This window comes from Bacidia gigantensis (genome assembly GCF_019456465.1).
Source record: "Bacidia gigantensis strain McMullin 20006 chromosome Unknown contig_295, whole genome shotgun sequence".
Lineage (NCBI taxonomy): Eukaryota > Fungi > Ascomycota > Lecanoromycetes > Lecanorales > Ramalinaceae > Bacidia > Bacidia gigantensis.
The window spans coordinates 725,066-740,283 of record NW_025408608.1 but is presented as its reverse complement, the minus strand read 5'-3'; the positions used below and the strand labels follow the sequence as shown (position 1 = coordinate 740,283).

The window sequence follows — 15,218 nt, the reverse complement described above, 5'->3', positions numbered from 1 at the left end:
CAGCCCATAGCTAAATATGCACAGCTCTGGTGCTCAGTCTAACAAGAGGACCCATGACCATGAGTTCGTCGCTTCTCGAGCCGTGCATCGCTACTCACAGCCTAATTTTGGTCTGAGGTGTGGGAGAATGACAGTAGGGCTAGCAAAACCCCTGAACGACAGCCGTGGCAGTATGGTCAGTATTTCTGGGGTAGGAAAAGCGTTATGAAATTTGCGCACACAATCGACAAGAGTGAGTGAGTTCTCCATCAAGCCGCATGAGATGAGCACACTGCTCTCCAGAAGCTTGCCATAAGATGGCCCTTGCCGTCAAGAGTACCGATGTCCCCCGAGGAGTCAAACGAAAGGCCTCTTACGAAGATGTCATACCTTCTTGGGCGCCCGCAAGCCCAAGTTTGGAAGGTACGCCAAATGACCCCGAAGTTTTATACAAAATTCCCGAGAAAGTGACTGACATGAGCGCATTAAGGCTCCGACTCTCGCTCATGTGGTAGCTATGATGAGAATGCGTTTGAAGAGAGCACCTTCACGACTCCATTGACCCCCATCTCCTCTAGTTCGACTCCGCGCCATCCTTCAGATGTGAACAAAATACATGTTTGCACATTCGAGGGCTGCGACAAGGCTTTCAATCGACCTGCTAGACTTGAAGAGCATCTACGCTCTCACACAAATACTCGGCCCTTTGTCTGTCCCCACTCTGGTTGCAAGAAGGATTTTCTAAGACCCACCCATCTCAAACATCACATCCAATCCGCACATACTGATGTGCGGGACTTTAATTGCACATGGAAAGATTGTGGCAAGAGCTTCCTAACGGCCACACGACTAAGGCGGCATTTTGCGGCCCATGAAGGTCGCGAAAAATTCAAATGTACCGTCGTCGATTGCGGGGAAACGTTTCGAAAGCACTCGACGCTGCAAGTTCATATTACCAAAGTGCATGAGGGAAAGAAACCATTCATCTGCGCCTTTCTCGATGACGACGGCAAACGATGCAATGCTGGCTTTGATACTGCAAGCAAACTGAAGGATCATGAAGGGAGACTGCATGAGATCAAGAGATACGTATGCTCAATATGTTCCGACAACGAAGGGCAAGCAGCTGTGGAGAAGGACATATCCATAACCTTTTCCACCTTTTCAGCATTGCAGGAGCATCTTGCTCAGGTACATCCCCCGACCTGCTCCGAGTGCGGCTTAAAGAATCGGACACAAGCAGAATTGAAAAGGCATATCGAACTGTTCCACAGCGGTTTGGACCTCGACCAGCGGAGGAAATACATCTGTCCTAAACTTGACTGTGGACGAGGCTTCACCACTAAAGGCAATCTAAATCAGCACATTAAGTCATTCCACGGCGAGAAACAATTTATATGCGAGGCTACTACATCCACAGATTTGAAAGGACTCGAGGCATGGGATGGCAATAATGCATGTGGAGGGCACTTTACTTCGAAACGTCGACTAGTCGAGCATATCCGTAACATTCATTGCGGTCTCAGGACGAAGCCTGCTGGAAAGCCGAGGAATGAGAAACGAGCGCGTAAGAAAGCGTCGGCAATAGACCAATTGACGGCCTCGAGCACTATGAATGACGTCTATGCCCATCCATCTCTGCAAGGATACGTTGAACACGTCAGTTATGAAGATCTGGTTGCTGAGAGAGCGCTTGATGCGTGTATGACAGCTGCGAATGACATCCCCAAGGATGACGAAGGCTTTTGGCTCGGTGGAATCAATAACGAGGGAATGACAGACTCCAGTACGCAGTGGCTTCAGGATGAGACTAACATGAGGCAATTGATTGACGATGAGTTCGGTGTTGAAGGTATGGATGCTGAAGATACCCCGGGTCTCACGGTTGACCCGAAACTGATTTGAGCGAGAACGTGTTGTATCTTTGCTGTATAAAGTGCCGAGCATAGCTCTATCAGAACTACTGATTGCTGATACCAGATTTTCCCAAAGCCCTCCCATTTCAGGTTTTGACCAACCATTGTTTAAACCATTCGACCGCTTGATCCTCGCCTATTTGTGCGTATTCTAGCTCCGCTTTATCGTCAGGGTCTCCCCTCACAGCAAAGCCATGCATGGCGCCCTCAATGACCTTAATATCATACCTCTGTCCCTCTGACCCTTCACGGGCTTCAGTCTTCTTTTTCTCAAAGACTTCCTGAATGACCTTGATACCCTTCTTGTCCAGCACGAAGTCTTCCGTGCCTTGAGAGATGAGCGTTGGCATTGAGATTTTCTCAATGTCCACGGGAAGCTCGAGGGCTGAGGGATGGGCAACATATGCTACGTCGATCAGCGGTTTGCCACTGTTTGTGATCTCAGTTCCATGCGCCAGGCGGATTGCGTCTGGTCGAGGCGCACGTCAGTCTTGGCACCTTTGAGTAAGGCTATCAGAGCGTTTTTACGTACGCTTGCCGCCCCAGCAATATCCTATGGCACCGGTGGGGAGGTCTGTGCTTTCCCTCACGCCTCTGACGAAGGCCGTCACACGAGGCCAACAGATAGCAAAGCGATTGCTCACATAAAACGAGCTTATTGTTGAGAAACCTTTGAGGGATGGCACACTGTTGCTTAAATAAGCTGCTAGTCGTGGAGCAAGGGGGGGATGTCTACACTCGGCTCATATATGATCTCTTCGGGTTGGTACCATTTTTGAGGTTCATCAAACCAGACAAGGGGGCACTACTGCCTAGACAAAGCACCTGTCAATGATTGAACTTCTGACCAGCCGTACATGACGGCAATCTCGAACTGACCATTCATAAAGTCCGGCAGTAAGCACTGCACCCCTAGCCTATCTGCAAAAATGTCGGATTGAAGCCGCAAATTGACGAACTCCCAACCAAAGGCATCGGGGATCATTACAATGACAGCTTTGATCTCTGCATTATTGCTGGGTTCAGCCACATAGGTAGGTAGACCATGTAGTGACTCCACGCGTCCTTTTGGCTCCCCAGAATGTTCAAAGCCAGAGCAACAGGCTGTGGAAGACATGATGAGTCGACTTGGAGAGAAAAGGACGTTGGATGGATTCTTAAGTCACGTCGAACGTTGGGTATTTGGGGACGAAGCTCAAGCTTCGACAGCTGCAGCGCGGTTGAAGGGAATCCATAGCTGATAATCCTACATCATCCCAGTCGCTGCAGAGAAATTAGGGAGCAGGGCTGGAGGGGCTGTCGACGTTCCCGTCGGAAGGAATAGCGACCGACAGCCTTACATAAGCTGCATTAGCTCCCCTTAGCTCGTTAGTAAAACTTATCAGCTCGCAACTTGAGCCATATCGAGGGAAAGGAAGACAAGGAAGGTCGGCGCTTCTCCCCTTCTCATTTCGCCGTCATGGTTAGTCTCGACAACCTATCATGAACGTGAGACAGGATCTCATGCTGCTTTAGGTCCATGGAGACGCCTCGCGCTTCTCAGCTCGTGCCTCGAAGCCTCAAGTTTACGAGGAGCTCATTGCCAATGCAGCCGCTTTGATGGAAGGTCAACGCAACTGGGTGAACACTCTCAAATGGTAAGGCTGGATTCAGAATGCTTATCATCTTATCCTAGGTCTGGTGAGTCGTCTCTACAAACTGGGCGAGAAATGGCTGGCTCACAAAGCTTGCAAGCAATCTTGCCAATGCCTCGTCTCTACTTTGGCATGCATATCACGCATTACCGTCTCCATCAAATGAAGTCAACTGGGCTGGTATGTTGTTCCCAACAAACGAGGTGGCTCTGATCATCTGAGGCATTGTTGGGCATAGGCTTCTATGTGCGCACGTCAGCACGCGAACTGACCCTAGGACCATTCCATGGACGGCCAGCCTGTCAATCCATTGCTTTCGGTCGCGGTGTCTGTGGCACTGCGGCTCAACAAAAGCGGACAATGCGGGTGTGCGACGTGGAAGACTGGCCTGGCCATATCGCCTGCGACAGTGCGAGCCGGAGTGAGATTGTCGTCCCCATAAGTGTGAAAGGAGAAGTGGTAGCCATCATCGATGTAGACTGCGTGCTTCCAGGTGGTTTCGATGAAGACGATGAGCAAGGGCTAAAGCGATTAGCTAACGTTCTTGCGGAGGCTTGTGACTGGAGCTGATTGAAAGGACACCGCAATGGGTATAATGAATAAATATTGAGGTATGGTTTGCCAATTGCAATGCATGCTTGTGCTCTTCCAGTCATCTCTGCCATCACCACGTAAGCCGCCCTCATTGGAAAATGATGCCTCATCTGTTCAGCCCTCGACTTAGCAAGATGTGATTCTCTCCTGTCTCAATCGTCATTCTTAAGTCCTACCAGTCTCTTACTAGTACGAAATCCACGCAACATGACTTTCACAGCGCGGACATCAACTCTGAGTAGCTCTTTCAAAAGTAGTACAAGACTCGGGATGGCATGATCTGAAAGCTTCTCGCCAATGATAGGGTATATACAGATGCAATTGCATGCGATTAGCATTCGCTCATTAGTATGCTCACATAGTGATATCATTAGTCACTGTCTTGAAATTGGATCCAGCTCGAGAACTTTTGATGACTTTTTTGATCATATTTTCCACCATATCCCAATCGTCATGCGGGAGAGCAGTCATGTCAACGCCGAAATAATCTCTTATTTGCTGAATCATTTGGTAGCTTTTTCGCCCGTGAATTAAGCTTATAGAGACGCCTACACGCCCAAAGCGTCCTGTACGACCGATGCGGTGAAGGTATACCTGCGGATCGGCATTACCACGACCATCGTCGGGCAAGTCCTGCGGAACGTGAACTCGTGCCAGGGAGACATGCGACAGGGCACTTACGTAGTTTATGACAAGAGAGACTGTCTGCACGTCAATGCCACGGGAGAGGACGTTAGTCGTAATCAAGACTTTTGCTTGGCCAGTTCTGAAGGCATCGATGATGATATCACGTTGTCCGGGTTCAAAAGCACCTGTCAGACAGGCAACTTTGTGGTTCTCTTCGTTTAACCGGCGCTCAATCGCGAGCGCGGTCTCACGCGTCTATAGTCGTTAGCTGACATAACCGGAATCTATGTAGCTAAACTGACTCTGACGAATATGATGGAAGATCCGATGGTCATCAGACCATAGAGCTTCACAAGCGCATCATACTTGCTTCCTTCTGAAGGACAGTCGAGGTACAATTGCTTGATTCCATCGACTGTCAATTCTTCATGGCGGAGTGTAATCTGATTTGAGTTTGGTGCAAATCTTGCGGCGAACTCGACCACATGATTTGGAAAAGTTGCAGAAAAGAGAAGGACCTGAATGTTAGCGGGCAAGGATCTTTCCCTTCTGTGAGCTAAAGATATACCTCTTATGCACGCAATGACTTACTGTCGAACACGATGACATTGATCCCCAAGTCCTTGTTGGTCGAGCATGTTGTCTGCTTCGTCCAATACCAACACTTTTATGTTCCTCGGATCCATTTGACGACGCCGGATCAGATCCGTAACAGTCCCGGGCGTACCGACAACAATATGTGCAGTCATAAAACGCTTTCGATTAGCCGCGTCCACCGGAATGGCTGCATCAACGATGAGGCCCTCCATGAATTGACCCATCACTTGGATAACACCTAGGATCTGTCGGGCGAGTTCACGGCTTGGTGCTAGGACTAGACCTTGAGGAGAGTCTTTCTGTGATATGTCTATTCTTGACAAGATGTTTAGGACAAAAGCGGCGGTTTTGCCTGTACCCGATTGCGATTGCCCAATCATATTGGTGGGTGGGTCCTTCAGGAGCAAGGGCAGCGCACGTTCTTGAATTTTCGAGGGCTTGGTGAAACGCATCTGATAGATTCCTTTCAAAATATTCTCGTTCCTATTGATCCGTCAACACATCAAACTCTTACGCGGATTATGACACCCACAAGCCTAGTTCTTCAAAGGATTTTGCGGAGTACAGTGGATCATTGGGGTCCGCTTGAAGGTCACTGAGCTTCACATCGACATCATATGTAGGCTCGAGAATGCCAGAGGAACCACCCATGTGACCGGGAGCTCCATCGGTCTGATCTTCGGCTAGACTACTCGTCCTATTTTCGGTACTAGAGACTTCTTCTCCGGTAGCAGAGCTAGCATTAGCGGCATTTGTCGATTCATCTGCCCACGATGAACTATTCATATCTGCATCGGGTTTGGTTATTCGGTCTGCAAGGGACGCCATCTGACGACTGTGTCAAGAATAGCAGCTGTCTGGTGTAAAGTGGGCTATGCGAATCGAAGCTTTTGTTTTCGAGGCTCAGGAATTGCGTTGTTAAAAGAAGGGCTTCAGCGAACGGGCAAACAACAGCCTTCCGAAAGGAATTCACATGGTGCGAAGAGAGTTTCTATGTGAATTAACCAGTACCAGTAGCTTTATAACTCAACGTAATTGAGGAATGCACAGGTGGGGTGGAGACAACCTAACGTAAGGTAAGACAAGGTAATATCATGGCAGGTAGCTGCATTGAGAGATACCGGTCCGAACCTAAGACTAAACTCTATTTGAGCGACCGGGTTTCTCGCCTTGCGAAGCGCCTCAGGAGTCGTCACGGAGGCTAAGCGCTATTCGTAAGTATCAATTCGTTTAGATGGAAGAGATCCGTGACATGTTGGACTGCTTCTGTATTGTGACCAGTTCATCCGTCTTAGTATGGCGGCAGCTGATGTGGACGCCGCCCCCCGTTTTGGAACCGAGCTGAAAGATGCTTTCAAGCCTGTCAATGCTTGGGTCTCAAATGGAATATCGTGGCTGGAAGACCAGCAGCAATTTTACAGAGAAAGAGCTATTATTGAGAAGGAGTACAGCACTAAGCTGAGTGCCTTGGCAAAGAGATACTTTGAAAAGAAAGCAAAAAGAGCCAGTGGGCTGAGTGTTGGCGATACCCCAAGCTTGACTCCGGGCTCTTTGGAGAGGTAGGCAATATTTTGCCGAATACTTTCCCACGATTCTCACTCAGATTCTCCAGTGCATCCCTGACCACATGGACTGCACAGCTATTCACTGTCGAAACGGTCGCGTCAGAGCACGATCGGTATTCTACTGAATTACAATCGCAAATTGCTGAGCCGCTGAAAAACCTGGGTCTCCAATATGAAGAGCTCAGAAGGAGCCACGTGGAATATGCGGCGAAACTGGAACGGGAAAGAGATATCTCATACAGTGACCTTAGGAAGACAAAAGGCAGATACGACGCAGCCTGCCAGGAAGTTGAGAATAAACGCAAGAAAACAGAATCCTCTTTCGATCATGGCAAGAGCAAAGCTCAATCAGCTTATCAGCAGCAAATGGCAGAGATGAAGAACATCAAGGTTTGCTGCTCAAAACAATTCATCTACATGCTGCGCTAAGCTAAGTCCAGAACACCTACTTGATCAGCATCAATGTCAGCAATCAGCTGAAGCAGAGGTACTACCACGAATATGTCCCAGAATTGCTTGACGTATGACTATTTCGATCTATCTTATGACTTGAACAGACTGCTGATGCACGTTAGAGCCTACAAGACCTCGCAGAAACCCGTGTAAACCAAATGAATGCGTTGTGGAGTCACGCAAATGCCATCGAAACGGCTACACTGAGCCGAAGTGCTGATCATCTTCAGCATCTTGCCTCAGAGATCCCTCGAAATGAACCTTACCTAGACTCGAGCATGTTTGTGCAACATAATGTCAGTCATTGGCAGGAGCCTTCGGATTTAGTATTCGAACCAAGTCCGGTATGGCTTGATGACAGTGCGATGGCCACAGATGAGATAGCAAAGATCTACCTGCGAAACGTGCTAGGCAAGAGCAAGAGCCAGCTTCGAGAGCTAAAGCAGGAAGCCGACAAGAAGAGAAGGGATGTTGACAACATTGCGCGCTTACGACAGAACGTCCGTGCAGGCAAAGAGAAGCGTGATGAGGTGGAAGTGGTTCGAGGGTTATTCTCCATGCAAGAGGATCTGCACCAAGTCGAGCGACAGCGCTTAACAGCTGAAGTTGAGAGCCAGACGATCATTTCCACTGTGGGAGACTTGTCTCTTGGTGCGCAGAACCATCACTTCAAGCCCGAGACCTTTAAGATCCCGACAAATTGTGATCTGTGCGGTGACCGTATCTGGGGACTATCGGCAAAAGGATTTGATTGCCAACAGTGTGGGTACACATGCCACAAACAATGTGAATTAAAGGTTCCTGCAGAGTGCCCGGGAGAGCAGTCGAAAGAAGAGCGCAAAAAACTCAAGGCGGAGAGGCAGGCAGCCTCGAAGGTGGTGCAACCCGCATCAAATGGAGGCCTCCCCGAAAACGTAGCAGAATTGCCTGACTTGAGCAGAAACAACACAATGGATACTTTGAGCTCGGGATATGCCGCCACCGCTTCGAGATCGGTCACGGGTCGTAGTTTACACGACGATGGGCCTGCCGAAGTAAGTGCAGAGAATGCACCACCAAAAGTAAAGCCAGCCGTAGGTGCAAGACGGAACCGAATTGTCGCTCCGCCGCCTACGCAATATGTGAGTGAAGTAAATACGAACAGTCCTGACCCACTACATCTAAGCGCGGCTTCTTCAGAACGCAAGGGTAGGATGGTTTTTCCCTTTCAAGCATCAAATGAAGGCGAGATATCGGTATCCGAAGATGACGAAGTTATCATCACCGAACGTGATGACGGCTCAGGGTGGACAGCTGTTCGTTGCGGCGAGGCTGCTGGTCTAGTACCGACGACTTATCTGGAAGAGGTGCCTGAAGTGCCGGCGAAACATTCGTTAGGCGCAGATCGTCCTATGTCGTCTTATTCATCTTCCACTACCTCTCTAGCTGGTAGCATACATTCAGGGGCAGGAGGAGCCTCATCTGCTGCTGCAAACAGCAAGAAGAAAGGGCCTGCGGTCGCACCAAGGCGAGGGGCCAAGAAAGTCAAGTACGTTGAAGCAATGTACGATTATGAAGCAAGAAGCGATGCCGAATGGACGATGAGTGAAGGGGAGCGATTCGTGTGCGTGAATCGAGATACTGGGGATGGGTGGGCAGACGTCGAAAAGGGTGGCGTCGTGAAGAGCGTCCCAGCTAATTATGTTCAAGATCTTTGAAGTCTTGCATACATGATACTATCCGGAATACTTCACCGCATTTTCTGTTGCCTCAGCATATTGAATCATGTGAAAACTCCGCAGTCTCATGTCATAGATGCTACGGTGTGACCCATACGAAGGACGGAGGCGAGTCGCAACCTAATGTTATGCACGAATCACTCGTTGTCAGGAAAGGATCTTAATGCCCTATATGAATTAGAAAAAAAAGGTGCAGAGCGATAGTTGATGCTCCTAAGCAAAAGACCGAATATGAGCAACTCGACGAAAGTTGGAATGGGAAGGTGCGACCTGCTCGTCTCTGTGTAGGAGCACAAGTCTCCGTCGACTTCGATCATCTCACTTCTTACAGTCACGCTCATCCTTACAGTATACTCACCTCTGAGATCTGCACATCAATATCCTAAGCATTCGTCGTGTGCAGCAAAGACGCTTTTCAATCGTGAAGTCCATCCATTTGTGTCCATCCATGGTGGCCAGCCGGTTATTGCATCGTCAGACACTCAAACACACTTACCGTACAAAGCATCGCAGACTTAAAGCCTCAGTGTAAGTGCAATCACTTTGATATGATGTGATGGATGTTTTCATCTCGTCGTCTAGACACTCAGGTGGCGCGAATCGAAATTTGACATTCTAGTTTGACACTTCAGATCAGAAATTTTATCCCCCCCGCTCCACAACACGAGCTTCCTAAAAATACTCAGACTTTTACTTCTTCTACACATCATCTTACATTTCGTATCTGAGAGGGCAGGGTACCTCCTACCACACTCCTTCTAGACCAAAGACTTTCATTCACCACAACGCTGAAACTCTCCCTTTGTTCTGAATAGGTATGTCCAGCCCTAACTCTCGACAGCATTATTCACGACACAGCGATATCGCTCTATGCGCGAGTATTACTGGCTTTCTGCTTTGCACTTACACTTATGGCTGTAAGCTGACCTCAAGTCGCGTTGAAGACCCGAACAACATCTGAGCTTTACCTGAATTGAAATCTGAAGCCGATTGAACTTCCCTTCATCGACATTTTCGACAGCTTCTCAATTGAATTTCACACATTTCAGGCCCAATCAGTGTCTTTGCGCATATGCGTCCGCGAGGTCTTTCGAATGCGTTGACAGTCGTCGCGGCTGGATCTATCATAACAGCAGCAACGCCAACACATAAACACCACAACCACGCGAATCACTTTGAGCGTCGCGTTCCTACCAAAGTTCAAACCGTTGACGTGCCAGGCCCTACTATCATAGCATACGAATTCAATGGCAGACCCATCAGCGAAGATGAAGTCTGCAAGGGCATCAAAGATGGTTCACTAAGATGGACTGACAAGACCGCAAGTCCGCCAGAATGCTCGATCAATGCGGCGTCTACATTACAGTCTCACTATCCCACGATCACGTTGACGACTTCATTGAGCCCCGAGAGCAAGCCGGCTCTCTTGGCGACACAGGCAAGTCCCGTAATCGCGCAGAAGGACGCCGACAATTTAGAAGTGTCCCAGACTACCTCTGCTCTAGTGTCTTCCAAATCATCGTCTTCGTCCGTCAAGTCTCAAAGTCAGCCTAGTGCATCACCCTCTTATAGCAATCTCAATGGTCAGGGTCTCGAAAAGGACTTTCCAGATGGTTCCGTGGATTGTTCTGACTTTCCTTCCGATTACGGTGCTATAAGCGTTGACTGGGCGCATCTTGGTGGTTGGACAGGTATTCAGTATGTGACAATTAAGGGAGAGAGCATCACCCATATTGATACCGCTGTTCCGGGAGATGAAGGCTGCAAATCTGGGGCTATGTGCTCCTATGCGTGCCCCCCTGGCTACCAAAAATCACAATGGCCGTCGGCGCAGGGAACAGTGGGCCAATCTGTTGGTGGCCTACGCTGTGATGACAACAATAAATTGAGACTGACCAATGCCAACCTATCCAAGAAGTTGTGTATCCAAGGCACGGGAGCCACAATGGTAGAGAACAAGCTTTCAAACAACGCAGCCATCTGTCGCACGGACTATCCCGGTAGATCTATTCATTCCCTTTCATTGGATGTGAAAATTGATCGTGAGATATAGGCACTGAAAATGAAGTCGTTCCTCTTGACACGAGTCCTCAAACCACAAGCCCGCTGACTTGCCCTGATGCTAACACGTATTTCAAACACGATGGCAGCCAGACTACGGCCCAATACTACATCAACAACCAAGGTGTCCCTCTCCAGAAAGCCTGCATCTGGGGTTCCGACGGTACAAATATGGGAAATTGGGCGCCATCTTTCCTTGGTGTCGGACAAGATATCTATGGCAAGACTTTCCTCTCAATTGCTTCCACTGCCGACAATAAACCGAGCAACTACAAGCCGCTCAATTATAGTGTTGAGATTGTAGGCGATACCTCTGGAAAATGCAAGCTAAGGGCCGGGAAGTACTGTTCAGGCACAAGTTACGAGAATTGCAATGACAAGGGATGCACTGTAAGATACCTCATGTTTGTTTTTACGCATTCCTAACGAAGATCAGGTCGAGCTTCTGTCTGGTCACGGAACCTATGTCTTGTCCGACTGAGTGCCAGAAGTTGCGTTCATTTGGAGTGGACAGGTGACTCAAATGAGGGATGGTGGGGCTTGGGTATGCGAGATTGAGGTTGGCCTTAGCTGGGTAACATGTCGGAAGGAGCCTCGCTAAAGAGTGGAATTCGCAAAAGGCGCACTGGACTCGGAAACGATTCGACTATGTCCTTACTGACAGAACATGGCAATGAAGTATAGTCGGTCGCTGACCTTGTTCCGACTGTTGGTCAGATAGGAGTCACTATTACTTAGAGGACCATATGGTGGAGAAAAAAACAGACATAGATAGGCTTTTGCTTCGACAGGATCGAAATGCTAAGCCTTCCTCCACAGATTGTATGCTGCCAATCCCGATAATGCATCGTACGATAGTCATGCTCGTTTGTAGCTACCATTGTCTCACCTTTCCATCAGGAATCGCAGCCTGAAGAAGTCGTGGAAGGGCACTAGGTGCTTCTAGGGTAAGGTAAGATAGGACGCCAAAGTAGGTAGATAGCCACGGGCCGCAAGGCTAAGTCCGCCTCGTAGCTTACACGCTAAATTAAGTCGATAGCTGGCATCTTTTGATGAAGGTCGAGAGACATTCTTTATTGGCTACAACAATTATTGCCCGTCAATCGTGTACAAGATACCTTCTGTTGGATCGATGATACCAAGAACTACCCATGAACGGTTTTGCAGACCGCGGCCTTGATGAGGATGCCTTTGGGGAGAAAAAGGGCCTGACCGGTGGGCTGAGGTCTTTTGATGCATTTCGTACGTGTCCGAGATTTGGCATCTTTCCCGTAGTGACTTCAAACTCTCTGAAAACAAACAAAGCATAATGCTTTATGCATTTTGTATGATGGGCTTCGTTAACCCTTTTCGCTCACAGCCAAAACCAAGCCGAGTTATACTCGGCGAACCTCCGCTGGCGGCTATGCTACCATCATCCTGGTCTTGATATCTACCTTACTCTCCTTTACCGAGCTCCGCCGTTGGTATGCTGGCCAAGAGACCCATTTGTTCTCTGTCGAGAAGGGCGTGTCCCACGACCTTCAGATAAATCTGGACATTGTTGTTTCGATGCAATGCGCCGACCTCCATGTCAACGTGCAGGATGCTTCAGGCGATCGTATCCTTGCTGGCGATCTTTTGAAAAGAGATCCTACAAGTGGAAACCACTGGATTGATATCGACAGGGGCGTCTTCAAGCTGGAACAGGGGATGGGAATAGAAGAGCAGGAGAGAGATACTCATGTGGGACACGTGCTAGGCGAAGTCAGAAGTAGCAAACGAAAATTCAAAAGGACTCCTAGATTGGGCAGACGAGAGCAGCCGAGTGCGTGTAGGATATACGGAAGTATAGAAGGCAATAAAGTACAAGGGGATTTTCATATCACAGCTAGAGGTCACGGCTATCAAGAAATAGGCGAACATCTTGATCATACTGGTAAGCTGAGGCATTATCTATCCCTCTGGAACACTGCAAGCTGACTGTTGCGGAAAGCGTTCAATTTTTCACACATCATTAACGAGTTATCTTTTGGGCCATTGTACCCTTCAATACAGAATCCACTTGACAAAACTTACGCTCTCGCCGACAACCACTTCTACAAATATCAATACTACTGTTCAGTAGTGCCGACCATCTATACTCGCTCACCGAATCCGAACCCCGCGAACCCTATGTCAACTTCCATCTTCACCAACCAGTACGCCGTTACCTCCCAATCACACGAGGTACCAGAAAGACAAGTGCCTGGCATCTTCTTCAAATTCGATATCGAGCCCGTACTTCTGACCATCAGAGAAGAGCGAGGTGGCTTCATTCAGCTGGTCGTGCGAGTAGTCAACGTTGTGAGCGGAGTCTTAGTCGGTGGCGGATGGTGCTATCAACTCATGGGCTGGGCAAGAGATGTAGTGTCCGGAAAGCGAAAACGAAAGAGCGAAGGTATGATCAACGGAAATGCCTCGTTACATGATGAGGACGAGTAGGTGTTTGTACTCTAGATAGAATACCATGTCATGGCTTGGATTTAGAGCTGTTTTTGGTTTGATTTAAAAAGCATGCCCCTTCATCTCAACTGTTTTATTTAGAAGATTTGCGATGTGGTGATGCTGATCTCACTCCCTATTTTCACCAACACGAATGGTCCTTCTTCACGGTTTCCAATGCATGATCGGAACAGTCTCACAATGATCAGGCCATCCCGCATTGAAGGCAATCTAGTAAGCTATCAGATGATGAAGTCTTAAAGCTTTCTATATACATCACCATATAAAACATAATCAATCATCACACTAAGTATTCCAAGCAAAACTAAGCATGCTAATATCAGCATTGGACCACCACTCCTTTTAATTCCAATCGACTACAATGACAATCAAGACCTCAGATTCTAATCGCTCCATACAGCTTCCAAATACGTTGTCGCTAGCAGTAGCGTTCTGACGATTAATTCCGCATAGCTTTTGATCGCACTGTTACCAATGCTAAGCGCAGACTTGACGCATATAATCTTGACCGGTAGCTTCGGTCTGTGTTCGTACTTAATTGGAAGATTCCTGGACCGCCTGAACTGGACTCTATCTACCACGGGATCTCACAATTAATTCGTCCTCCGAAAGTGGCTCGAGGTCCAATTCTCGGGTGTTGCCTAGAGCACTAAAGGCAAGCTACTTATACCGAGTTGTAATGAGCACATGTCCTTTGCTAGGAGGGAGGCACATATCAAGTAAACCAATGTCATCTATGTTGTCAAAAGTAAGAAGCCATTTCACGCCTGTGAGCGAGAGTCAGTTGTGAATGCTTGACGCATGTCATGAAGCCCTGCCCGAGTTTGCTAGCCAAATACTAATCTTGAGGATATTGGTATCACTTTCTGCAGGACCATCATTCTGGGCAAAACCAAGCATTTGGGAAATCTTGGAGAAAGATGCCCAATTCTCCGACTTTGTTTGGCTTCTTATCCATAAGATCACATCATATATCTTCGTAGATTTGGACTGGTTGCCGAAAGCTTGTGCCAAAGCCGTTTTGCTGATGCCTCTAAGTCCATGTATTACGAAAGTACGCAAGCTCTCGTTGATACGGCTAGGATCCAGATGCTCACCAATTAGATCCAACTGGGGCTGTCGTTTATGAAAATATGGTGTCTTGACTGGAAGTGAATAGCAAGGAAATGAAGAGCTCTCTTTCTTCAAGGACATAATGGTAAAGATCTTGTTGTCGACTCTGGCTTGCTCGTCAAGCTCAACATCTGCGAAGGACAAGTGACGATGCAAGTTTCCCAACAAATCCTCTATCTCGTTCACCGCATCATCAAAGGAGCAATTCAGATTGGACGATTCCGAAGAACCTAAATACGATGTATCGGTGCCTGTCAGCCAATGATCCTGGCGTCAAACCACTCCATCTGCGACCTACTATGAGTGGCCGTCGCAATTTTCTGGCTTGAAATGTAAAATTGATTACACACACCTGTATGGGATAGAATTGCTTATGCGTCTTTGAGAGACTACATATGTGTTACGCTGACAGTCACACTCACTATCGCTCGCTCTGGCTCTAGAAAGTAGAAGCGGAGGAGGCACACAAGCATCTGG

The 15,218-nt window shown here is 48.2% G+C and overlaps 6 protein-coding genes across 6 annotated transcripts; 4 read left to right on the top strand and 2 right to left on the bottom strand.

The window, feature by feature from the left end:
- Positions 1 to 296: 296 nt before the first annotated feature.
- KY384_008287 (uncharacterized protein) lies at positions 297 to 1,884 on the top strand (the record flags this gene model as incomplete). Its single annotated transcript, XM_044816776.1, has 2 exons — positions 297 to 402; positions 797 to 1,884. 2 exons carry the CDS (start codon positions 297 to 299, stop codon positions 1,882 to 1,884), a joined length of 1,194 nt encoding a protein of 397 aa, XP_044666141.1.
- A 97-nt stretch (positions 1,885 to 1,981) lies between these two features.
- Positions 1,982 to 3,012, bottom strand: KY384_008286 (uncharacterized protein; the record flags this gene model as incomplete). Its single annotated transcript, XM_044816775.1, has 2 exons — positions 1,982 to 2,364; positions 2,721 to 3,012. The coding sequence occupies 2 exons, from the start codon at positions 3,010 to 3,012 to the stop codon at positions 1,982 to 1,984; spliced, it is 675 nt and encodes a 224-aa protein (XP_044666140.1).
- Positions 3,013 to 4,275: 1,263 nt separating this feature from the next.
- Positions 4,276 to 6,175, bottom strand: KY384_008285 (uncharacterized protein; the record flags this gene model as incomplete). Its single annotated transcript, XM_044816774.1, has 5 exons — positions 4,276 to 4,410; positions 4,502 to 5,005; positions 5,053 to 5,290; positions 5,342 to 5,830; positions 5,880 to 6,175. 5 exons carry the CDS (start codon positions 6,173 to 6,175, stop codon positions 4,276 to 4,278), a joined length of 1,662 nt encoding a protein of 553 aa, XP_044666139.1.
- A 468-nt stretch (positions 6,176 to 6,643) lies between these two features.
- KY384_008284 (uncharacterized protein) lies at positions 6,644 to 9,062 on the top strand (the record flags this gene model as incomplete). The annotated part of the gene is made up of 4 exons (XM_044816773.1): positions 6,644 to 6,906; positions 6,960 to 7,302; positions 7,353 to 7,433; positions 7,488 to 9,062. The coding sequence occupies 4 exons, from the start codon at positions 6,644 to 6,646 to the stop codon at positions 9,060 to 9,062; spliced, it is 2,262 nt and encodes a 753-aa protein (XP_044666138.1).
- A 1,093-nt stretch (positions 9,063 to 10,155) lies between these two features.
- KY384_008283 (uncharacterized protein) lies at positions 10,156 to 11,570 on the top strand (the record flags this gene model as incomplete). The annotated part of the gene is given in 2 exon segments (XM_044816772.1): positions 10,156 to 11,125; positions 11,137 to 11,570. 2 exon segments carry the CDS (start codon positions 10,156 to 10,158, stop codon positions 11,568 to 11,570), a joined length of 1,404 nt encoding a protein of 467 aa, XP_044666137.1.
- Positions 11,571 to 12,295: 725 nt separating this feature from the next.
- Positions 12,296 to 13,607, top strand: KY384_008282 (uncharacterized protein; the record flags this gene model as incomplete). Its single annotated transcript, XM_044816771.1, has 3 exons — positions 12,296 to 12,359; positions 12,505 to 13,062; positions 13,120 to 13,607. The coding sequence occupies 3 exons, from the start codon at positions 12,296 to 12,298 to the stop codon at positions 13,605 to 13,607; spliced, it is 1,110 nt and encodes a 369-aa protein (XP_044666136.1).
- Positions 13,608 to 15,218: the final 1,611 nt, after the last annotated feature.